The sequence below is a fragment of the Zophobas morio genome, unplaced genomic scaffold, assembly GCF_036711695.1.
Source record: "Zophobas morio isolate AGI-343-1 ecotype UQ-CSIRO unplaced genomic scaffold, CSIRO_AGI_Zmor_V1 ptg000017l, whole genome shotgun sequence".
Lineage (NCBI taxonomy): Eukaryota > Metazoa > Arthropoda > Insecta > Coleoptera > Tenebrionidae > Zophobas > Zophobas morio.
The window spans coordinates 12,138,742-12,163,448 of NW_026972122.1; the positions used below are offsets into that span (position 1 = coordinate 12,138,742).

General features: G+C 37.6%; 2 protein-coding genes and 1 long non-coding RNA gene across 3 annotated transcripts in view; 2 read left to right on the forward strand and 1 right to left on the reverse strand.

Moving 5' to 3' along the window:
• LOC135129932 (uncharacterized) overlaps positions 1-24,707 on the reverse strand; it is a 121,088-nt gene that overhangs the window by 4,789 nt on the left and 91,592 nt on the right. The gene's annotated exons all lie outside the window — the stretch shown is intronic.
• On the forward strand, positions 17,550-18,714 carry LOC135130328 (uncharacterized). Its single transcript, XR_010280731.1, has 4 exons — positions 17,550-18,044; positions 18,100-18,189; positions 18,273-18,416; positions 18,473-18,714. It is a non-coding gene; the product is annotated as an uncharacterized LOC135130328 (long non-coding RNA).
• LOC135130442 (uncharacterized) lies at positions 22,382-23,447 on the forward strand. The gene has a single exon (XM_064057821.1). The coding sequence runs from the start codon at positions 22,593-22,595 to the stop codon at positions 23,370-23,372; it is 780 nt and encodes a 259-aa protein (XP_063913891.1). The 5' UTR covers positions 22,382-22,592; the 3' UTR covers positions 23,373-23,447.

A 24,707-nucleotide genomic window follows, 5' to 3' on the forward strand; every position in this document is an offset into this window, starting at 1 on the left:
TCTGCAAAATTTTATTGTACTCAGTGTTGTAATATCTGATAATATTCTTACAAATGGAAATTTTGAGTATGCGTCAATTAAAATTGCGAAATATTTATTATGGAAAGGTCCTGCGAAATCGAAATGTACTCTTTCAAATGGAGCACGAGCCAGTTCCCAAATGTGATTTTCTACTTTTTTTGGGTTATTACGAACTTGTTGACAAGCGTTACCTACAGCTTTTAATAAGATTCTCAATATCGTGATCGATATTTGGCCACCAACAATAACTGCGAGCTAAGGCATTCGTTTTTACGATGCCAAAATGCCCCAAATGTAATTCTTGTAACACGCGATTTCGTAGTGTCTTTGGTAAAACTACTCGGTGTCCTCGTAATAAAATATTTTGTTGTACACTAAATTCTTTTATGTCTATATTAAATAACATAGATTCTTTTAGCTCACCTTTTTGTAATTTATTTATCACTGTACTTAATTCCTTATCCCTCACTGATTCTTTTTGTAGTTCAGCGATATTTACTGGTAACGTCTCTATTGTTTGTATTTGAAAAACATCTACTACATCAAATTGTAATTCTCGCGTATGCGATTGTGGAAGTCTGGAAAGGCAATCAGCATTTGAATGATTTTTTGTATTTCTGTATTTAATATCGTAATTAAATCCTTGTAGGAATAAGGCGTAATGTTGCATTCTCATTGCGCTGTAAATTGGTAAAGATTTGGTTGGAGAGAAAATTTGTACTAATGGTTGATGATCTGTAATTAATATGAATTTATTTCCGTATAAGTATGGATGAAATTTTTTTATTGCAAATATAATACCGTAAGCTTCTTTATCAATTTGTGAATATTTTGTGTGTATTTGTGAAAGTACAGCTCCTACACCATATGAATTTGCATCTGTAGCCACTGTAAGTGGTAAATTAGAATCGTAATGTGCTAAAATTGTATCCGATTTAAATTCTTCTTTTGCTAATAAATATGCTTTTTCACATTCTTGTTTCCACGCGAATGAAACAATATCTCGCAGTACTTGATTTAAAGGGTATAAAATTGTACTTAAGTTTTTTATAAATTTTCCATAATAATTATTCATTCCAATAAAAGAACGCAATTCACTTTTATTTGAAGGTCTGGGCATGTTATCAATTGTATCAATTTTATTTTTACATTTATGTATTCCGTTTGCATCGATCTTATATCCACAATAATTTATTTCTTTTTTAAAAAATTCACATTTATCTGTGTTAATTTTTATATTATATTGATGAAGTCTTTTTAATACTTCTTCTAATCTTTGTAAATGAATCAAATCATCAGGACCAGTAATTCTAATATCATCTAGGAAAACTGAAACTCCCGGAATGCCATTTAAGATATTTTCCATTTCCCTTTGCCAAATAGCTGGAGCACTGGCAATTCCGAAGAATAATCTTGTACATTAAAATAGTCCTTTGTGTGTGTTAATTGTAAGTAAATGTTGGTCTTCCGGTCTAAGTTCTAATTGTAAATAAGCTTGTTTTAAATCAATTTTTGTGATTTTTTTTCCCCCTGCCATAGTAGCAAATAATTCATCAGTTGTAGGTAATGGATGATCATCTACTATCAAATGTGGATTTAATGTAACTTTAAAGTCCCCACAAGTTCTAACGGTATTATTACTTTTTAAAATCGGAACGATGGGTGTAGCCCAATCTGATGTATTAACTTTAATCAAAACTCCTTCCTCAACTAACTTATCTATTTCATTTTCTACTAACTGTTTAAATTTAAATGGAATTGGACGAGCTTTAATATAAACTGGAACCGTATTAGATTTTAATGTTAACTTTGCTTGTATCCCTGTAATTTTTGCTAATTTTGTCTCTGTAATTGAATTGTATTTTTCTAACAAAAGTTGTACTCGGGAATCTATTTCTTCCTTATGAACGTCAATTGTATGTAAGGTGTCTAATTTTAACAATTGTAATTGTCTAATCCACTCTCGACCAAGTAAAGGCATTTTATTTGTATCTGTAAGATAAATATTCAAATTATATTGTTGATTTTTGTGGTTGACAATAACATTTGCGTATCCCTCAGTCGTGACTTCAGTATTACAGAAAGTAAATAATTTTGTAACAGTACTATTAATGGTAGTATTTGGAAACATTTTTTTGAATTGTAATTTTGACATAACTGTGACAGCACTACCTGAATCGATTTCAAATTTAATCCATTTCCCACTAATATTTAAAGAAATTATGTACTTATCTCTAAAGTGAGTATGGTCTAATTGATTTATTTCCTCCTCCGCTTGCACCTGGTGAGTTGGTACTGCGCCAAATTCGTTACTATTATTTACTCGCTTAAAACAAACTTTTTGGATGTGACTAAGGGTCCCACAAAATCTGCACTTTGTATTCTTAGGTAATGGACAATTTGAAGCTAGATGGTTTCCTCCACACCTGTAATATTTAATATTGAAATTAGAATTTCGCGACGTAAACTTCGGTTGAATGGATTGTAATTTTTTTGTCTTCGTACTGTCCTCTCGTATAGAAGAAGCTCTAGACGTATGTTTCGTACCACCCTTCTTCTTTTCTCTAAGTGTAACATAGTTCATTGACGTATTTAGTATTTCTTTATTTGCATCTTTTTCTGACATTTCCATCGCATGGGCTATTTTCACTGCATCGTCAAATGTTAATTTATCCATCTCTAATAGTCTGCAGCGAATTCTATTACTTTTTAGACCGAAAACGAACTTATTTCTTAACGCAGTTTTCAAATATTCTCCAAAATTACAGTTTATCGCTAATTTCTGAATCGCCACAACGTAATCTTGTAATGATTCTCCCTCCATTTGGTTACGCTGATGAAAACGATAATTCTCAGCAATTTCTAACGGTTTCAGTGCGTAAAATTCTTGTAGTATTTGTATTATTTCCTCAAATGATTTGCTATACGGATCGTCAGGCGAGCATTTGTCACAAATGACATCAAATGCTTCATGTCCAATATAATGTAATAATCCCGGAGCATAATCCACGTCTTTAACTTGAAAAAGTGTGAAATCACCTTTTAATCTTCCAATCCAATTCAGCCAATTCATTGAAGGTCGAAAAGGTTCAATATTTAAAGTAGCTTTGAAAGTATTACTTGGAGTAGCTTCATTCAACATCCTCGTCGTAGCTTCATTCGGCATCCTCGTCGCCAATATTTGTTATGTTTGTATAATAAACGGTGTATTGGATAAATCTCTTTATTTATCGTCCGTACAAATTGGAGTGTTATTTTATATTTTCAATTCTCGTAACTATTTATTTACATAACAAAAGTAAGTCTATACAGGTGTCTCAGAAATAAGTACATTAATTTTAACCAGTAGCAGAACCCGTGAAACGGAACAACTTTTTTATCTAGCATTTTTTCGAAAACTCAAGTCGAATTTCGAATTTTCCCACCCATATATTCACGAGCCGTCTATGTTCACCTTAAATAATAACTTAAATAATAGCAACACTACAACAATGAAGAAGGTACCGTAGCAACCGTTTTGACACTGACAATCATTTTTATGTCAATGTTTTTCTTAAACGTTGTCTCTTTAAAGTTTGTTTGGCACAGACTTCTAATTTATAGACGAAATGTGTTGAAATGGCTTTGTTTTCAAATCTGGAATGCACCGATATCGTTTTAACGTACGGTGAAGCTCGGGGAAACGGCACTCGCGCCCAAGGAATTTTTTCAGAAAACCTCCCAAATCGTCTGCCAAATGTGCGCAGTTTTAAGAACGTTGCAGCATTTTCGAGAGTACGGATCTTTTAAACCTGCACCTCAGAATCGGGGTAAGTTACGTAGTAATAGAATTGCTAATATTGAAGAGGCTGTTTTGAAGAGTGTCGAAGCTCGACCGGGCACTAGCACGTATCACTGTCTAGTGTGATGTATCGGAGAGTAGTATTTGGAGGATACTCAGAGAACAAATGTACCCCTTTCAGGACCAGAAAGTTCAGTTATTGAAACTAACAGACTTACCACGTAGGGAAAACTTTTGTGAGTGGGTTAATAGAAAAATAAACGAACAAGCAAATTTTGTATCTCTTATACCATCAACTTATGAGGTCGGTTACACGAGGGAAGGTGTTCAACACCCACATTTGGGCTGTTGAAATTCCGTACGCCATTAGGGAGCAGGATTTTCAATTTCTCTCTAAATGTTTGTCACATTGACAAGATTAGGAAAATACGTATCCTAGTAACTGTTTTTGACCATAAATTATTAATTATAATAATTATTAGTGTCCATGGGTAACTGAGGATGCATGGGCGGGTACCTTAATTGGGGTGTAATTTTAACAATTTTTAACTTGATAATTAAAAAGTTCTTGACAAAACTCTACTAAGAAAAGTTGTTGAGTTCGATGAGCTCTATAACTGATTAAAATTAATGTACTTATTTCTGAGACACCCTGTATATATCCTACTAGATATCTGACATTACTAATATAAACATACTAGATATCTAACAAGAAGGGTTCCACGGAAATCGGCAATGAGTGCTCAAGAAATTAGAGGTGAAATAGCAGCATACTTTATGAATAGTGGAAGTGTAGTTTGGCAAAACGATAATGCATAGAATGTTTTACTTGTTGCTCAAGAAAATTAAATACAATTAAATAAAAACATCAGACGCTTACGGTTTCCGTGTTGAAGGTTTCTCTGACTTTGTTTTTATCCATTTGCTTTTGTAAACGTCTTTCTGTCCTAAAAAATCAATATGTGTTATTATATTAAGAATATGATATAATAAAAATACCTGTTCCTGTTCTGGTTGTACTTTTAATTTTGGCACGTTCTCTTCGGAATGAAGACAGCAAAGAGGTCATTTTATTTTTTACCACTTCTGAATCACTGTTCATTTCTTCTGCGAGTTCAATCCACGCATCATATTTTTTGTTTCTTAAATGGTAATCTTTATTATTGCAATCCCATAGTTGGGGCTTTCGTTCATATGCATTTATTAATGCAATGATTTGCTCGTGATTCCATTCACTCATTTTTATTAAATTGCCAAAAAGGCTTTATAATTAAATAACCTATCCTCACAAGCGCACGCAACAAACTGCAACTACAGGTCAAGTAGAGACCGAAGATCAACTTGTGCGGAGCTTTCTGTTATCGATATATTTCGGGGATAGCATTTCTTTTTTGATTCCCTAACGTATTCATAGGGAAGAAAAAAAAAACTCAATTTGAATACAAGGAAAATATTTTTGACAAAATAGCTTTGAATCCTCATATCGAAACGCAGTCAAATTCTAACTTAAAACTGAAGAAGTAGGGTCAATTACTTACCTTTCGTTAACATTTCCAGAGTAAAAACTTTTTATTTTTGCAAGAATAAAGCCAATATATGCGGCTTAAACTCACTCGACTTCCCGATGTTTCAAAACGACACAATCGCTTTGACATCAGCCGACTTCGTTTAATTGAAATATGATGAATACGTTGTTTTTTTATCAAATTGCGACGGAAATTGTCTCACAAAAAGACTTGGATCGGCCTTGCTTTGTTTAAACCCAAGTCTTAGAAGCAGTTCGGCGATCTTCTTATTCCAGCAACGAGACGCCTGTTTTAGTCCATACAGACTTTTCTTCAGACGACAAACTCTCCCAGATTTATCCCGATAGCCCTCAGCTTGTTGCATATAAATGGTTTCATCCAGGTCACCATATAAGAAAGCTGTGGAAACGTGGATCTGAGTAAGTTTTATGCCTACATTGGCTACTACGCTGAGCAATGTTCGAATCGTTGACATTCTTGCAACTGGACTAAAGGGCTGATCATAGTCTAATCCTCTTTTCTGATTGAATCCTTTGATAACCAATCTGGCCTTGAACTTGTCCACTGACCCATCGGCGTTTGTCTTCATCTTGTAGACCCACTTGTTTGGAATAGCCTTTCTTCCAGGAGGTAAACTCACTAACTCTCAGGTCTGATTATCTTTCAGAGATTGCATCTCACAATCGATGGCTTCTTGCCATAGTTCTCTCTGATCTGACGTCATGGCTTCAGTGTACGTTTCCAGTTCCTCAAATGTCGAAAGATACAGCGCGTAGTCGCCATATCGGATCGGAGCTTTAAGATTTGAGCGATCGCGTAATTGTCGAGGTTTGTTGACACTATCTTCATCAATGGGTTCTGGTGTTTTATTTTCATCACTATCCGTACTTTCTGCCTCGCTCTCGAGTCCCCAAAAGGTTTCGTCTTCTTCATCAATTTCATCGTTTTGTTCAACCTGTTTATCATTATGCGTTAAATCGCCATGTTGATCAGAAAGTTCGATGTTTCCTGGAATTACTACACCACTCCCTTGCTGTAAAATTTTCTCCTCAAAGATCTCTTGGTCTGATGAGCTTGCCCTCTTCTTCACAGTAAATCCTATATCCATCGTCGTGGTCGTAGCCGATCAATATTCCTTTGATGGATTTTCGATTCATCTTGTGCCTTTGCTGTTTCGGCATATGAACCTAGCACGTGGAGTCATTTCAGCCCACAGACTCTGTTGAATGTTTCCATGAGCATGCATTATCGCTCTAACAGTTTGAACAACTGTGCGATTTTCTATTTCACTTGTTCCATTCTGTTCTGGAGTATATGGCATCGTAAGGCGTTGGTTTATACCTTCTTTTTGTAAGATTCTCCTTATTTCTCTGTTGTCGAACTCTTTTCCATTATCACTCAACAGTTCCTTAATTAAATGTCCCGTGGTTTTTGTTTCTGCTATAAATTGACTTAGCTTTTCCGCAACTTCTGACTTCTCTTTAATAAAGTAGATAGTCCTGAATTTTGTCCAATCATCTTTGAACAAAACAAAATACCGAAAGCCTGACATCGATTCTTCAAATGTCCCACAAACATCTGTGTGAATCTGCTCCTCCGGCTTTGTAGTTTTTTCTCTAGTACCGAAAGGTAGAAGATGAGCTTTCCCATAGATACATCCTTCACACAGTTCACTGTCCATTTCCACCGTAACGTTGAATTCTCTGTCCAGCAGGGACTTCACGTGTCGTTTATTCCCTCTATGTGTGTGGCCGCCTTAATGCACGAAATTTCAATTCGTCGACGAGAAATGTTACTTTTGATAGTCGAAAATCGCTGTCATTCCATTTCACGAAGTGATTTTCTCTGCGCCGAAATATTCTAGGGCCACGCCCAAACGCTTCAATTTCTATAAATTCAGGATCGAACATTTTCAAATTGTCAAAAACGTCAGATATTAGAAAACGTAGTTTAAACGGTGGCCAAAGTCCGTTTAAGATAAACCATGATTTATCTGATGTTTGTGATTAAACGTGTACCTTACAGCGTTACTTTTTTTAACTTTAGATTAACTTAGTTTAAGTAAAAACCACGTTTAAACTGTGTCCATATAACCCACCCTTAGTCAGGCGGAGTGTAGTGGATCGGGTTGTGTACCTTTGTTTACCGCTATAAACGATACATCTATACATAAATAACGGAGGATTGGGAGTTCGAAAATCACGGGGCATGTTCAATGGCGCCATAGGGCTTGACGGGGTTGTTCCAGTCGTTCGTAGTGGATAGGAGCGCCAGACACAGGCACTCACGCTTTGATGATGTACGAGAAACCTTCATGTAATTAATGCGATATCCCAATCTTTGGTATTTTTTTTTTTAATTCTAGACTATTAAAAGGCATATTTTCCTGAGACGAGTTCTTCAGGAACTCCATTTCTTGCAAACACTTCCCAAAACTTGCTAGTCAATTCTTAAGTAGTTTTTCCTTTTAGTTTGATAATTTCTAGCTAATTTGAATAATAGTCAATTACAATTGGGTAGGTTCTTGTTTTAAAGGTTACACTGTCTAATGCAATTTTCATCCATGGGCGTTCTGGAATCCTATGTTGCATTAATAATGGCTCTTTCATATTTTGCCTCTGATATTTCTGATAGATGTTATACCTTGTCAGCATACAACTGATTTTGCTCTAAACTTGTACATTTCGACTCCTTGATGTTCTTCATGTAATTGTGCAAGAATCTCCTCTTTGGGCTTTGATGGTATTATCAATCTGTATCACATAGAAATATTAACTTACCATCCGTGTTAATTGTCATGTCTCAGTGTTCAGTACGGGATAACGCTATCTGATATTGAATATTTATCATTTGGCCAACCTTCACAACAAAATTTATAAAGAATTGTGAACGTTTCATCTGTGTTCATTGGCTTCATCACTCTCTTTTTCTTCTGACATGGCCAGGTATTTAGAAACAGTATGGACAATCGCTTCTAAGTCTGGATCATCTTCAACATGGTCCTTTCAGTATGCTCTCGATAAGGCATCTACCAAGTTCAGTTCGCTTCCTGGGACAAATATGATTACAATGTCATTCTTCAATAGTTTCAAAAGCATCGCAATGAAACTCCGGTGAAAGGGTGGCGTCGGTGACGTATCGCGTGGGGGTGGCATGCCTCAGTGCCTAGCTCTGGGCCGACTACTGCCACTGAAAAGAAACACGTCCGGCGGACATAGGCTTATGAGGTCACCTTCATGCCGCCTTAGGTCGGAAGCAGTGGTGCTCGGGCGCCAGATCCCTCTGCGGGGAGGGAACACCGGTGTGGCTCTAAAGGCGGAGACTACAGGTGGTCTGGTGAGCGTCCGCGCAAACAAGAAATAAGACAACGGAATTTTTCTAACAATCGGGTGGTTTTTTTATTCACTGCCACCAACTACACGGCTACAATAATCTTGAATTTAAAATTAAAAAAGTCGGTTTAACAGACAAAAAAAAAGAACAAAATGTCCGGCAAGGTCGTACCCTTCTGGACGGCGGCTTCCTTTAAGACGGGCGCCTCCTGGTTCTGCGGGCGACAACCCTAGAACGGGAAATCGCGCGAGAACAGTACGGCAACACGGGAGGGGAGCGCGAAGGCGGAAAACGCCGCGTGTTCAGCAGTTTCGGTTTCTTGCGATTAAGAGAAGAAAAAAACGGTAACGGCGGTACAGCTTTTCGCTCGAGGGCGGCGAGTCAAAAAAGGTTCGCAAACAGACAGAAAACCCAAAACGGTACTTACGGTGGTCGGTCTCCACTTGGGGTTCTGCACTTCTCACTTTTCCAAAAACCTACAGGAAAACTTCTCCCGACGAAGACTCTCCTTCTTTTCGCTGTCGCTCTTCAATGAATGCGGCTTCCCCGGTCGCGTCGCACACAGGTCCCAAGTTGGGAAAACTCGGTCAAAATTGGAAACACCGAACAAGCGATTCTAAGAATTTGTACTAAAGAGTCAGATAGAAGGATGTTTGGGCTGGCTCATAACAATAGGCAAATCGTTTAATAATAATCGTTTATTACCCTGAAAATTGCAGTTGTCGTTTGGCGTTTCTCGAGAGTGGTCGTGCGCGGAAATTTGTGCATTGTGATTTTGTTGATCATAAAAGGTGTTCTAATTTAGAGTTGTAACACACACTTGATAGTGATGAACGGACGCAAACGCGTGCTTGTATTTACTAACTTTATTTACAACTATGTACAGGAATATTATGTATGTATGGTATGATGTAACTCAAAAGACGGCGCGGCGCGAATAAAGGCGGATGGAATCTCCAAGGTCCAATATCGGCCGTATTCACAGCGCGCTTATCGGAGCCGAGGGATTATTCCAATTCAAAACCCAGTTCGAGTACTGCATTTTCCAAATAACACGTTGGGTCGACCAAGGTTCAAGGGGATGGAGCGAGTACGGGTTGAATTCCAAGGTGCGTGGGCGGTTGCCGAGAGCGTCATCTTCGAGCGTAAATGGCACTAAGCGCTTGGGTAGCGGACACAGTGTACTAACGAATGCGCGCGGAGTGGGGCCGTGGTTGAGCTTCAGCGTGGCGTGGGATGATGGCGTTAGGTGTTCCGTTACATCCTCCCCCTCAGGACCAAAAGTATCGTCCCGATCATTTGTTCTGGACCGCGGGGTTTTTCCTAGGACGGCCCCGTTTCCGAATGGGCATGATGGGTGCAGGCGGCGCGCCTTCCTGGGTGGTACTGAGGTAAGGTCTTAGTTGGGAGCTATGGTATGTCCCCAGTGGTTGCGAAGGATCTGCGTTGGTTCCGATCTCATATGAAGTGGGACCACGGGCTTGAAGTACTCGATAGGGCCCATCTCGCCGAGGTGCAAATTAAGAGCTTATTCCAGCGCGGGTTTTGCTGAGAATGTGAGTTGTTACAAGTACTAAGTCACCGGGGTTGTACTCTGGGGCGGGCCTTCCTTCTTCCTTTGTCAGCCTGACACTTTTGACGAAGTTGTCCCTTTTCGTGAGTTTCACGGGCTTGACTGAGGTCGTCGGCGAATCGTAGAAGACGAGGGGTGATTTCTTCAATAAAAGTTTCGGAGACGATGAGGCCCCGTAGGTCCTGGGTGACGTCGCCGAAGGTCCGAGGTTCGCGTCCGAACATTAGGTAGGCAGGGGTGAGTCCGGTGCTGCTGCAAATGGCAGTATTCATGGCTAATCGGATTGCGGGGAGCTTATCGGGCCATTGGGTATGCGGATTTTTCCCTATCTGAATGGCAAGGAGTGTTTTCATATCCCTATTCTTCCTTTCTATTGGGTTTGCCTCTGGGTGATACGTTGGGATGAAGGACTGCGTGACTCCCAGACAGTAGAGGGCTTTCTGGAGTACAGTGCTGACAAATTGGGTGCCGTTGTCGCTGATGATGCGTCTGGGCACGCCATACCTCAAAAATACTTCGTTGATGAGGGTCCATGCGCACTTTTCAGCAGTAGCCTCGGTGAGGGCGAATAAGTCGACCCACTTGGTTGCGTAGTCGCCAATGATGTATATCCACCGGAAACCCTCTTCGGAGGTAGGAAGTGATCCGAATAGATCTATGGAGAGGACCTCCACCCGTTGTTGCATCACGGGCGTCTGAAGTAGGCCTGCTGGTTTGAGGTTTGATGGCTTGTATTTCTGGCATTCGGGGCAGAATTTGACGTGTTTTTCGACATCTCTTCGCATTCCTACCCAGTAATAGCGCTGGGTTATGCGGGATAGGGTGCGTTCTACACCTAGATGTCCGGCTGTTGGAGCATCGTGATACTCCTTAAGGACGGTGATAGGCTTGTCCTTACAAATTACGTACTGGGCTTCTTCACTATCGCTGTCTGGCCCATAGCGATAGAGAACTCCTTGGGTTAGTAGGTATCCCTTGGAAGTCCAGGGTTGGGTTTCTTCGGCTTTCATCGATGATAGGGCTCCCATGATCTTTTTCAGTTCGGGATCTTCTAATTGTTGTTGGCGGAGTCGTTGGGCTCCTTCTGTAGGGAGGTCGATCTCTACCACATTAACCTGGCATGAACTAGGGACGATCGGTGGTCGAGAAAGTGTATCGGCGATCACGTTAGCCCTCCCTGATGTGTACTGAACCATGAGGTTGTATGGTTGCAGCTGTAAGGCCCACCTTGCGAGGCGGCCCGTGGGAGTTTTTAGTGTCATCAGCCATCGAAGAGGTTGATGATCGGTGATGACAACCACGGAGCTTTCTTCAACGTAACAGCGGAATTTCGTCAGTGCCCAGACGACCGCAAGAGCTTCGCGTTGCGTGGTAGAATAGTTTCTCTCTGCGTCCGTTAGGAGTCGACTGACATACTCGATAGGCCGTTCGTCGTTTCCCTCCCCCTGGAGGAGAGCTGCACCGAATGCATAGGCGCTGGCGTCAGTGCGTAGCACAAATGGTTGGCTGGGATCGGCCTGTCGTAGAATAGGGGCCGATGTCAACTTCTTCTTTAAAGAGTTGTAGGCGGCTTCCTGGGATGACCCCTATTCCCAGATAGCATCCTTCTTGGTTAACTGGGTGAGAGGCCTAGCGACCTCTTCCGCGTGCTTAATTTTTATTGGCTATTCATACTTTTTTTATTGTTTGGTTTATTTTCAGGCATCCAGTGTCAATGAGTCAGCATTACTAGCTAGCTACAAAGTCGCGTATCGAGTTGCTAAAACAGGGAAACCACATACAATTGCCGAAAATCTTATTTTGCCAGCAGCAGTAGATATGGTTGAAATTATGGTCAGTAAGCAGGAGGCAAACAAGTTAAAAAACATACCACTTTCTGATAATACTATTTCACGCAGAATCAACGATATGGCCAATGATATTCAAGAACAAATAGAAAAATTAAAGAACAGCCAACATTTTGCATTGCAGTTTGACGAATCTACAGATGTTTCAGACTGTGCTCAGTTCGTAGTATTTGTGCGCTTTGAAGCAGACGAGATTATCATGGAAGAAATCTTATTTTGCAAAGCACTTCCTGCCAACACTTCTGGCCAGTGTTTGTACGATATGATTTTAGAAAGCACTTGCGACTACGATATTGACTGGAAAAAATGTATCGCTATTTGTAGCGATGGCGCGAAAGCTATGACTGGCAAAAATAGCGGACTCGTTGCGAAATTAAAATCGATAATGCCAAACATATCCTGGACACACTATTTTCTTCATCGACAGGCTCTAACTACTAAGGTAATACCTTCTGATTTAAATGACGTGCTCAATGAGGTAATACAAATTGTGAATTCTATCAAAGGTAAAGCCTTGTAAACCCGGCTATTCAGAATCGTGTGTGAAGATATGGGCTCGCTTCATCAAAATCTCCTTTATCATACAGAGGTCAGGTCAGGTCAGGTCAGGTCAGATCATCCAAAGGAAAGGTTTTGGCAAGAGTTCTAGAACTGAGAGCTGAATTGGTAATGTTCTTACAAGATGCAAAATCTGATTATGCTAATCGTTTTTGTGACTCTATTTGGCTCTTGAAATTAGCATTTTTGGCAAATATTTTTAGCCGCCTTAATAGTTTGAACAAGAACCTCCAAGGTCGAGAAGAAAATATTTTAACAGCTAAAGATCAAGTGAAAGTATTTCACGCAAAACTTCGCTTGTGGTCATCCTCTCTGCAAAACAATATATTTGAGTCTTTTCCATGTATTCAGAAGATTATTGAAGAGAACGCATCAGACCAAAGTCTTGTAGTTAGTGCTCACATTCCTTCAATGACACAGAGCTTGCAAAATTTACAAGACAAACTTTTGACATACTTTCCAGACTTGCACTCTGAAGCTGACAATGGGCGAAGATGGATTTTAAACCCTTTTTTGGACAAGTCAGTAGATCTCGCTGATGTCCCCACAAATATGAAAGAATCTCTTCTAGATTTAGCTGCTGATGGCATGCTTAAATTGGAATTTTATTCCCAAAGTATCGACGTATTTTGGATGAAAAGAAAACACGAGTATCCAGAGCCGGCAAGGGAAGCTCTAAAATTATTAGTGCCATTCGCCACTTCATACTTGTGTGAACTGACATTTTCTGTCATGGTAGAGATTAAAACTAAAAAGAGAAATAGACTGCAATTAGAAAATGATTTGATCATTAACGTTTCGAAAATAGCACCACGATTTGATAAATTTTCAAAAAATAAACAAACCCATTCTTCTCACTAAAATTGTGTTTATATTGTAGTGTTAGAATTTTCAGTCGCCGACCTCCCGAGTAAGGCTTCGCGACCCCCCTAGAGGGGTCGCGACCCACAGATTGAAAAACACTGTGCTAGATCATCTTAAGTTGATGGTATCAGAACGTAGTGGAAAATCGGTGGAAATTCATAAAGACATGAAAGGATCATTTTTTAAAATGAGATAAAGGATGCAAACTGTCAGTAGAAACGAAGAAAAGTTTCTTCAAAAATACAGTGATTGGCTAAATAAATCCGTTAGGTTTCCAATCTTACAAAACGCTATATCAGCTAGAGGTCGACCTACAAAGGAATTTCAGTCATCATATTAATTCAGTTTAAGCTTTAGAAAATCCAGTTTCTGTTGAAGTAATGAATATTTCATAATTTTCTGTTTATTAATTTCATAATTGTTCATTTCTTTCATTTCAACACACCTAGCTATATTTAGCGGTAAGAAGTTCTTGATGCGCAAGCAGTCCCTGCCAAAAAATGATGACGTGTGTCAATAACGTAAGATCAAGCGGCGCGCACGCAGTACTGTAAAAACTCTCTTTTTCTTTTTGTACGTTTTCTTTTCGTAGAATAAAACCTAAGTGAAATTGTTTATACTGGTTTTATTATTTCACTGCAAGTTTAACAGTATCAAGGTCTACGACTAAAAAGTTTGGAACAAAATTGCAGGCTCTATCCTTCTTATAAGGTACTGGAAGCGAAAAATTTGTGTTACCCTCCTCGAGTTTCTATAAAAACTTCTGAAAATAGTGCTGAAGTCGAACTCCAGCACTACATACAGCTCACCGTATAATACAAAGTCAAAAAACAGTTATTGACACCTTGAGTACTGAAGATTTACAGAACTTAAAGCTTTGTTTAAAATGGGGATGTGATGGAAGTTCCGGCTATAGTGAGTACAAACAAATCTTTGAAGGAGAAGATAATTCTGATACCAGCATATTTTTGACATCAGTAGTTCCTTTGCAGTTAGTATATACAGATGATAAGCTAGGTAAGGAAATAATAATTTGGAAGAATCGTAGAACATCATCTCCACGTTTTTGTAGACCATTACGAATGCAATTTCTTCAAGAAACTACAGAATCGACTCGAGTTGAGGTAAGTTACGTCGAAAACCAAATAAATAAACTTTTACCATTTGAAAGTACCTTTAACGAAAATAATTTTAAAATATCTTATATTATGAATCTAACAGGCCTAAAGTCATCGCAGCGTTGTTATTTATGTGGAGCAACTAGTAAAGATTTTAATGACCTTGATAAGATTTTAAAAAACCTATTTTGAAAGAAACTCTGAGATTTGGACTATCCGCTCTACATGCATGGATCAGGTTCTTCGCATTTATCTTACGAAATTTCCATTAAAAAATGGCAAGCACGAAATGCTGAAGAGAAAAAAGCAGTAGGCGAGAGAAAAAGGGAGCTTCAACGTGAATTTCGCCTGCAGTTGGGATTAATAGTTGACAAGCCAAAGCCTGGGTTTGGAAGTTCCAATGACAGCAACACTGCTCGACGCTTTTTTGCGAATTTTCAAGTTTCGGCGAACATAACAGGCTTTGACGGGACATTAATGAAACATTTTTATATCATCCTATAGGTAGTCTCTAGTGGTTACGACATTAATTTGGAACTTTTCGAAAAATTTTCTATTAACACAGCAAAACTATTCATTAATTTACATCCATGCCCAGTTCTGTACATAAAGTGTTTGTACACAGAAAAGAAGTTATCGAGAAAGCATTATTACCTATTGGGCAGTTATCTGAGCTTTTGTGACATTCGTCATAAAGATATTTACTGTTTTGTCACACACAATAAAATGTCAAAATCGCAGAAAGGGGGGAAAATTCTCTTCCATAGGGGTATAGATATAGAAGAGGCAAAGTGAACCTCAGCACAGTGTAGTGGCGTTGTACCAACAAAGGGTGCAACGGCAGGCTAATAGTTGGAGAGAATTTCAAAAGACCAACCACGGAACACCGTCATGCCCCTGAGCCTGCCAAAGAGCAAATGTATGCGCGAATTGGCTACAACATCCACTACAGTTTTTCAAACCCAGCTCGTACTAAAATGAAAGTGATTTTTACTTGTACACAAAAGGTTTAATCAAGAATGGTAAGTTTTTCCTTTTCTAGCAAAAATGTAGGAAAAGAAAAAAGCTTGGGATTGACGATGATTCTTAAATCAAAATTTGGCAATTGATTGGAAACATTTGCAAATATGAGATTTCCTTTATGTATCATGCCGTTTATATAAGTGCAGGGGGAAGTCCATGGCAGTATCAACCACTGTACGACATACGTTCGAGGCAAATGTAGTGGCAAAAGTTGAATTTAAATATTTATTAAATATCCCCGGTTCCGTTCATGTTTGGTATCCAAATCAACCGTAAAAACACAAGTCTTAATAATAGTACAGGTAGTGGGATATATACGCGAAAAAAGTGACCCTTGGGGGCGTCACTACTGATCGGCAAATGGCCGCTCTTTCAGGTAATCCTCTGTGAAGTATGCAAGTACCGGTATTGTTAAATTGGTGTTTTTAGAATAGGGTGTAAAAATTTGAGTGGTTTGGCAGTGAAATGAATTAATATGTACTTTCTTTCGTTGTTTGTGATAGGTGTTTTTGCAGCGGTTCATTTAGTGTTTGTTAGTTTCATGTTTTCAGTTTTAGGTTAAGTGTTTGTTGTAGCCAGTGTTAAAGTTTACAAGACTGTTGTGGTTTTAAATGTTTAGGGTTAAGTAAACGTGGATATTTTGGACTATTTAAAAGGTAATACAGTAGAACCCCGATTATCCGAAATCGTCGGGACCAGCCCTCTTTCGAATAATCGAAAAGATCGGATAATGGGATATTTCAAATGTAATTACATTTTATTCATTATTACAGTAATTTATTATTCAAAGAATATATTTTCATGTTTATCAAAGTTTTATTAAAATTATATAAGTTTTTGTGGGTGCATCTACAATGCACAATGTACATATGTAGTAAATTACAAATTGAAAAAAAAAGTAGTCGATAGTTGTCTTGATTTTGTTATTCTATTTTGAGCAGCAAATCGCATCCAACTTCGCATTAGAAGAATATCTAAAGGATTTGCGTTTTCTTGTTGTTCTACATATTTGAGACCAGTTTCAAAAGCTTTTGGGGCATCAGAATGTGTATTTGTGGGTTCTCTTCTGTTGTGTATTCTTCTTCATTTTCAGAATTTACAATAGCTTCATCTACCATTGCCAAAAGTTCATCATTATCGTATTCCGCTTCTTTATAGTCTTCTTTTCCCACTGCTCAATATAGTACAAATTGGCATTTTTAAACCCAGTGGTGAAAGGTCATTCCGGGAAAGGACAGCCAGGGCGGCTTGATTCAATTTATCCCTCAGACAATAGCACCTCAGCAAAAGTTCGGGCGGTGCTAGAGAACGCCCGGGATTTCGCGTCTGCACCAGAAGGCGACACTGTCGACCAGCACTTCGTCAAGCGAGTAAAAATCCTGGGGCCGAACAGGCAACCAGAACCGGCGATATCGGGAAAACAACCAATGCCAAAAAGAAGAAGGAAAAAAACAAAGGCCTGTAAGAGGACAGAAATCCGTGTTTTTTCGTAATCCTTACATGCAAAATGTGGCAAGACTGGAAAATTAAAGTGTACCTGTGATGGACGGCGGCCTTGTAGGGGTCTGGGAGAGTAGCTTCCTTCAGGACAGTATTAACGAACAACTCGTTTGTGGGCCCGACTTAAGAATTTTTAATGTGTTGGCCGCGTATCCTGGAGCCAATCACGATGCATATATATGGCGAAACAGTGCGTTAAGAACTGCGTTTTTAGAAGGAGTATTTCCTGCTGGATGGCTCATAGGTAACCCCAGTAGCAAGCAATATTTTTCTAATATTTATATAAGATTGATATAATATTAAATGTTGATTAGATATTACAAATATTTATATAATATTCATTTTATATTTATAAATTTATATATGAATTTCAACATATATTACATATTTATGAAATGTCTTTTTATCAAGATACCGAACAACAAAAATGAAAAAAAAGTACCATGTTGGGACAACTTGTAGGTAATTTATGTCATAGGGTTTTTATCGGAGCAATATTAAAAATTGATTTGAAAAAATACCAGCTATTGTGAAATTGACACTATTCGAAATATCGTGTTGCACACTATTAATTGCTCATTAAAAAGTAATATTTTTTTTATTTTTGCGAACAAAAAATAATAATTTTATTCATCATTTTTGTAAAACTTACTTAAATTTGCGCTTGCTCTGCTGGAACGCGTTTGCGCAATGTGCAACATATACATATTTTCTGTTGTTGTTGGTGGTTCAAAAAGTATTTTCTGTAAATTCATGGTGTTTGTTCTATTGTGAATTGTGATTATCGGTACTGCGATAAATTCAGAATAGTGTAGTAAATACCGTTTTGTCAAGAAAACAGTACTAATTCTACATAACCTCACTTCTACAAGCAATGCAGAAAATGCAATTTCTCAACACGTAAGTATATTTAAGAGGTTTAATATTCCTGAATATAAGCACATTATGAATGTAGAAACAAAATGATGAATGTCGGGGCGCAACCAAAAAAAAAGAAGAAATCCAGTTAGAAATTGCGGGAGATACGCAGAAATTGAATGAATTGGTAAGCATTTATTATTCTTATTATTAACTCCTAGTATTTATAAACTAGTTAGTTTCAGACTGATAATAATGTTTATTTTCCAGGAAGAGAAGATGTAAAAAAACATGTAGGTACCTATGCAATTTTGAAGAAATTATTAATAATGAACCAAATTGCTTTCAAGTTTTCAGGGGAAGGAAAAAATAAGCTCTCTTTTAGTGAACTCACAATTAACAAGGCTACAATATGTAAAGTTATGTGATTTCTTAAAAATTACGAAATTTGTAAGTTAATTTAATTGTAGGTACCACACGGAAACGTCACAAAAACGCCACAACTGCTGAAATTTAAAAAATGGTAGGACCTCATTAAGCGCAGACAAAGGCAAGAGTGAATTCTCATCGAAAAAAACATGAGGTATGATTTTTTTTATTTTAATTAATTATATCGCTTTTCAATGAATCGGTTATAGAGCAAATAATTATTAAATAAATATTTCTGTATAACGATTGAAATGTAGCAGAACATTGTTATTTCCATTGACAATGTATTTGTATTTCATTGTAAGTTGGCAGTGTATTTTTATGTTTAAAAAATTTATATTGTGTTTCACATCAGGTGATTTTTAAAATTTCTGCCCATGAAGCTTATGCCAGCAGTTTCAGTTTCACTGCTGACATAAGCAGTGAAACTGAAAAAAAAGCAGAAATTAAAAAAAAATCACCCGGTACAAATTTTCAACGAATTGGTTCGAGGACAAATAATTTTTAAATGTATAAATATTGCCGCAACGTTTCAAATACACTGTTATTTCCAGTGACAATGTATTTTTGTATTTAATAAATATTATATTGTATTCCATACAAGTTTTTTTTATATCCATACCCCCTTTCATATGAAGAACATTTATTAAATGTTCTGAACTAAATAAGTATTAAACATTGAAAATAAATATATATTCAATATTTAAAACCAATATTGATTTTTAAAAAAAAAATCTGTCGTTACCCATATTATTTAAATGTTAGAACTTCAATATTGATTACATATAAAATGTTACTGGGGAAATGACGATCATAATAGTTGAAAAAAGTATGTTGAAAGCATTGTTTTTAGGTGACTCTGGCTACCCTCAGGAAAACTGGTTGATGACACCAGTAGCAAATCCTAGAACACAAGCAGAGGAACTTTATAATGCTGTACATATAGTTCCAAGAAATCCTATTGAACATTGCAATGGGGCTCTAAAATCTCGCTTTCGCTGCCTATCAATGACAGGTGGTGCCCTTGCATATAGTCCAGAGCGAGTTTGTTCTATAATCATTGCGTGTTGTGTACTGCACAATGTTTGTGTTCATCAAGGAGAACCCATGGATATTGAGCCCCAGACCAAGACATGTACGACGTTAACGCTCGTAATGTGTTAATAAGAGATAGATTTACGCGTTGAAATATTATTTGCCAAAAATTATGGACAATTTATAGCAAAAAGAAACTTTTAATTAACATTAATATCGAATATGTACATCTATAATTTTTTTTAAGTTGTGCGTTGCTTTGGTGTAATTGCTGACGCAACCACTTCTTCTGTATAGAAATTATGCGATAATAATTTTAGCATCACATTCCAAATCTCTCTTACGTTCTTCCGTATCTGTCGTAAGTGGTGTTGTGAACAGTGATGGTGGTGCAATAAGTTCAAACTGATAGTTTGTATCTCCAAGGTCTTCACTGTGAGTTGAATACGATTGCGTGTATTCAATTGACTCCGACGCGTAAGAAGACCTTGAGGGAACTCCTATATCAAAGTCTTTTTTGATGCCTAGAAAAATGTAAATTATAAAATTCATTCATACAATATTTTTTTTACCTTCAATGCTTTCTTTTTTTATAAAAGAACAAAACAGTTCTTCCGAATTTGTCAATTTGGCCACTGGGTTCTGGCCACCCCCAGTTTTCCGTACCTCGCCACATAACTGATTCGCCTTTTATTTTGTGCGTGTTTTTAAATCGGCAAATTTATTTTTCAGGTCTTGTATAGATCTAAGCACGGGCGACACAGCGTTTACTTTTTCTGCAACAGCTGTCCATGCACGATCTCGAGTCGCTTGTGTAAAGATAGGCCCCTTGAGCTCACCGAATAGATACGTTTTCCAAGCCTCTACTTCAGCAAATATTTCAATTACTATTTCTGGGGACGTAAAATTCGGGTTCCATTTTCTCCTTTCGCCGTCTTTTTTCACTCCATGACCCATTTTTTTTATAATTTATTGCATTTGGCACTGTATAACCGTCATAACTTTGTCGTTGTTTGAAATTTTATTTATCTGGTTTGCATGGATATACAGTAATCGGTATGATAAGGTCCGTAAAGCTTGCTGGTAAGTTGCAATTGTTTCGTGAATTACTTTATCGAAATGTCGGTATCCGCTTATAAGTTGTTTGCAAATGAATTCCCCCCTAAATGTTTATCAGTTGCTGCTCGATCTGCAAGCTGGGATAATTATTCCGAAACCGTGCCTGAACGTTGCAATTTTTTCGTGAATTCGTTTATCGAGAACCCCGATACCTTATTGTAAGTAGCCTGGAAATTGCAGGCCCGATAAGTATTTGCAAAGCAACATTCGTGAATTACCGCCTAAGTTGCGAACTCGAGCGATAAGAGTGCAAAAGAAGGAAACTTTATAGTATATTAAGTATTAAGAACGGTAAGGGGTGTTTACTGGTCGAAGGCAAAAGTTTGGAGACGGAGCGAAGCGACTCTCTGAGACCAGTAAACCCCCTTAACGTTCGTGATGCTTATACTATTTTTTGTACGACCATCAAAAGATTTGCGTCTTTTTATCAAATTCATAAATTGAAAGAATTTATATCAAACATCAACAAGGTCGTTTTTTAATTTAAAATTTGTTACTATGGTTTCGATTAATATAAACAACAATTTTAAAAATCAGTTTCCATTTTGACCGCGAGTGATTATCAATCATGAGTGATTCTAAAAGCGAAAATGTCGAAGTTGAACACGCATGGAATTTAAAATAAAAAAAATCTTGAATGCATGATTGAAGTAATTTACTTACCGTTCGCCTCTTAGTTGTTAGTCGTAGCAACCCGTAAACGGAACTTACTGCTATGGAAACCTATACGGTAAATGATCGAAAAAGCAATGGTCGTACAAAAAATGAATTTTCAGACGCTTACCTAAAGAATTTTGGGGAACAACTCACCCAAGAAAAAATATTAAAAAATTAACAATATGAAGGCGGAAATAAAAAAGAAAACAGATATGAGTAGGACCGGAAATAAAAAAATCGTGGTTAAATTCTGGGAGGAAACCTTATTAAAATTAATAAACGGCAGTAATAAAAAATCCCACGGTTTATCGAATTCCAGTGTTAGCGTTTTATTGACGTTATTACTTAGATGATGTGTGCAAAAATTTATAACAATACCGTTATCAGGTGCCATAGCAGCCGGAACTTCGAAAGAAGTGGAGGTAGTGGAACTAAATTCCGTCCACAGAACTACTTTGCCACTGCCACCAAAAAGAAATGTTCATCAACAGAACTAGTCGCAGAAACGGATGAAACTAGAGGTTTATCGTTTACCGAGTTACAAAGGCTAGTGCTATTGGAACAGTTAAAATTAATAAAAATGCAGCATAACGAAATTGAAAATAAAAGAGAAAGGGAATAATTTTGTACATAGTTAGAAGAGTTTTTTCTGTTGTTTTTCTGTTTTAATAAAATAAATATGTAAGTAAAAAGATGTCTTTTATCTTTGGGTATACAAAATTTGAGCCAATTCATTTCTGCGTTGGATTCCTTGAATTTGATTGTGGTTTTCGTGGTCTACAATTTCATCATCTTCTTCAAGAGTAATATCAGGAAAATCGTTTATATCATTTAAAAATTTAGAAACCGTTTTACAGAACAAAACAAGAAACTACTAATTTTGGTATTCTAGACAAACTAACCCTAATGTCATTCACCAAAATTGGAAATCGTTTTTTTACTTGACCGAAACATCTTTCGATAATCACTCTTATTTCTTTTGTGGATGTTATTAAAGTGTATTTCAACCTGGTTTCTTGGGTTTCTGTATGGAGTTATCAACCAAGGAGCAACGGCATAACAATTCTACTATCATGTACAGAACCTGGGGTGCTATTCTTGACTTTATGCGTTAAATACCGCATACGTTATATAGCGATTAAAATATAGCGAACACTTTACAAAAAATCTATTCTGGAGAATATTCGTTACGCCGTAACGAACATTCGCTGTTTAGCGCAGAGCAAACATTGACAACATTGTAAAAATGTTTAAATTTTACCCGTGTCCTAGGAACCACAAGAGGTGACACATAGGAGTGACAATTCAATAATTTTTTTTAATTATTTGTATCGTGTTTAATAAATATAAATGGATAAACAGAATAATAAAAGGGGAGCAAAATGCTCCGAAAAACAAGTGAAGATGTTGGTAGAGTGTGTAAAATCTCGGGAGGAGTTAATAAGTGGAAAACATTCCAGCAAGTATACATACAGAGATGGGCAAAATGAATGGGACCATATTGCCGAATTATTGAATGCCATTTCTGGTGCCCATAAAAATGGACAAGGTTGGCGAAAATGCTGGCACGATTTAGAATCCAGGACAAAATGTAAAGAAGGAGCTAATAAAAAAGAGTTCAGAAAAACAGGTGGTGGTCCCAGTCAGAGTCAAGCCTTCTCCAGCATTGAAGAGGATATCCTCCAAATTATTAAGCCCGTGTCAATAGAAGGGCACAATGAAATTATGGAGTCGGATGTGTCGTTTCACCATTCGGCTGCTACCTCGTCTGCTGAGATGGTTTTAGAAGCGGATGAAGAAATTCCATGGGCGGCAGGCTTGGACGAACCTTCAACTTCTACTTCTCCACCAACAGATTCCATCAACGAAACTGTATCTTTTGTATCGAAATCCGTTTCAAGCAATAAAAAATTGAAAAAAATTCCAAAACGGGTAACACAGTTAATGAATTCCGCAAGTGCAACACAAGCATACAATGAGAATTTGGTTAAGAAATTAACAATGAAAGAAGCTTATTATAAAATGAAAATTGAATGTTTAAACAAGCGGCATGATTTAGAAGTAAGAAAGGTGGAAGCTATAGAAAAGATAGCACATGCTTTGACAAATTTGTCCCAAAATAGGTTTTAATGTTGAAATATTGTTTAGTTATTGTGTTTTTTTGTTACTGCCTTGTTTCCTATCAATAAATTAATAAATCTAACTGTCATAGGAATAGATTTGATGCCACACAGAGATGTAGTGTGGGTGGCGTACGTGTCACGAGATGGTGGGGAGAAGAAGTTTTAAGTTAGAGATAGAGAGCATTGTACAGAACTGTAATCAAGAATATTAAGATTTGTTAGTTAAATAAATGAGTTATATAGTTTATGGAGTATTTAATACCATAACATGGCGCAGTCAGAAATCAAAATAGTGTGGGTGAATAAAGGGAACAAGTAAGCCCGCCCAAGCAAGTAATCCAGGGAAGAAAGGAAAGCGCGTGGAAAGATTGAGGTTAAGCAGCACAGAACACGTGAAAAAAAGGCATTGACAAAATGGAGTTTTTGAAGCAACCACAGGCTATGAAATTTGAGGGGAACATTCCTGCAAATTGGAAGAGATTTAGAAGCAATTTCGAAATATATGCGGAAGCCACCGGATGTTACGCAAAAGGTGACTCAGTTGCAGTAGCCACTTTTTTACATATTGTAGGCGAAGAGGCACGAGAGATTTTTGAGACGTTCGAATTTGAAGAGGACGACGAGCGAAAGGACATAAAGAAGGTTATAGCCAAATTTGAGGAGTATTTTGTGCCAAAAGTAAACCCGAGTGTCGAGAGAAATAAATTTTATAACAGAGTACAGGAAAAGGAAGAACCATTTGATACGTTTGTAACAGATCTAAAAAGAATAGCTGCAGACTGTGCATTTGGAGAATTTAAGCAGGAAATGCTGCGAGATAGGATAGTGTGTGGAGTCACAGATGCAAGAGTAAAAGACAGACTGCTAAGGGAGAAGAATCTGACTCTTGGAAAAGCTATTGAAATTGGTAGAGCAGCAGAAGTAACGGAACAACATATGAAGAAGATGTCAGAAACTCCACAAAAAATGGTGGAAGAGGTGAAAGTAAATAGAAAAACACCGTCTGCAACAAAACAAGAATGGGGAAATTTAGGAAATTCAAGGAAAGGTCAAATCCAATGGGGACATCAACGGGTCAGCTACCAGGGTAAAAAGGAGCATCAGAATGGAAATAGGACAACTGTGGACTGTTATCGATGTGGTCGCCAACACCAACCACGTCGTGAGGAATGCCCAGCCTCAGGTAAACAGTGTAAAAAGTGCAATAAAACAGGTCATTTTGCGCGGATGTGCAAGTCTAAAATGGGAGACACAGCAAACTCGGTACATAGGAGTGTGCATGTAGTAGATAATTCTAAAACTGCTAGTTCTTACAGTTATGTAATTGATTCTTTACAGGAGC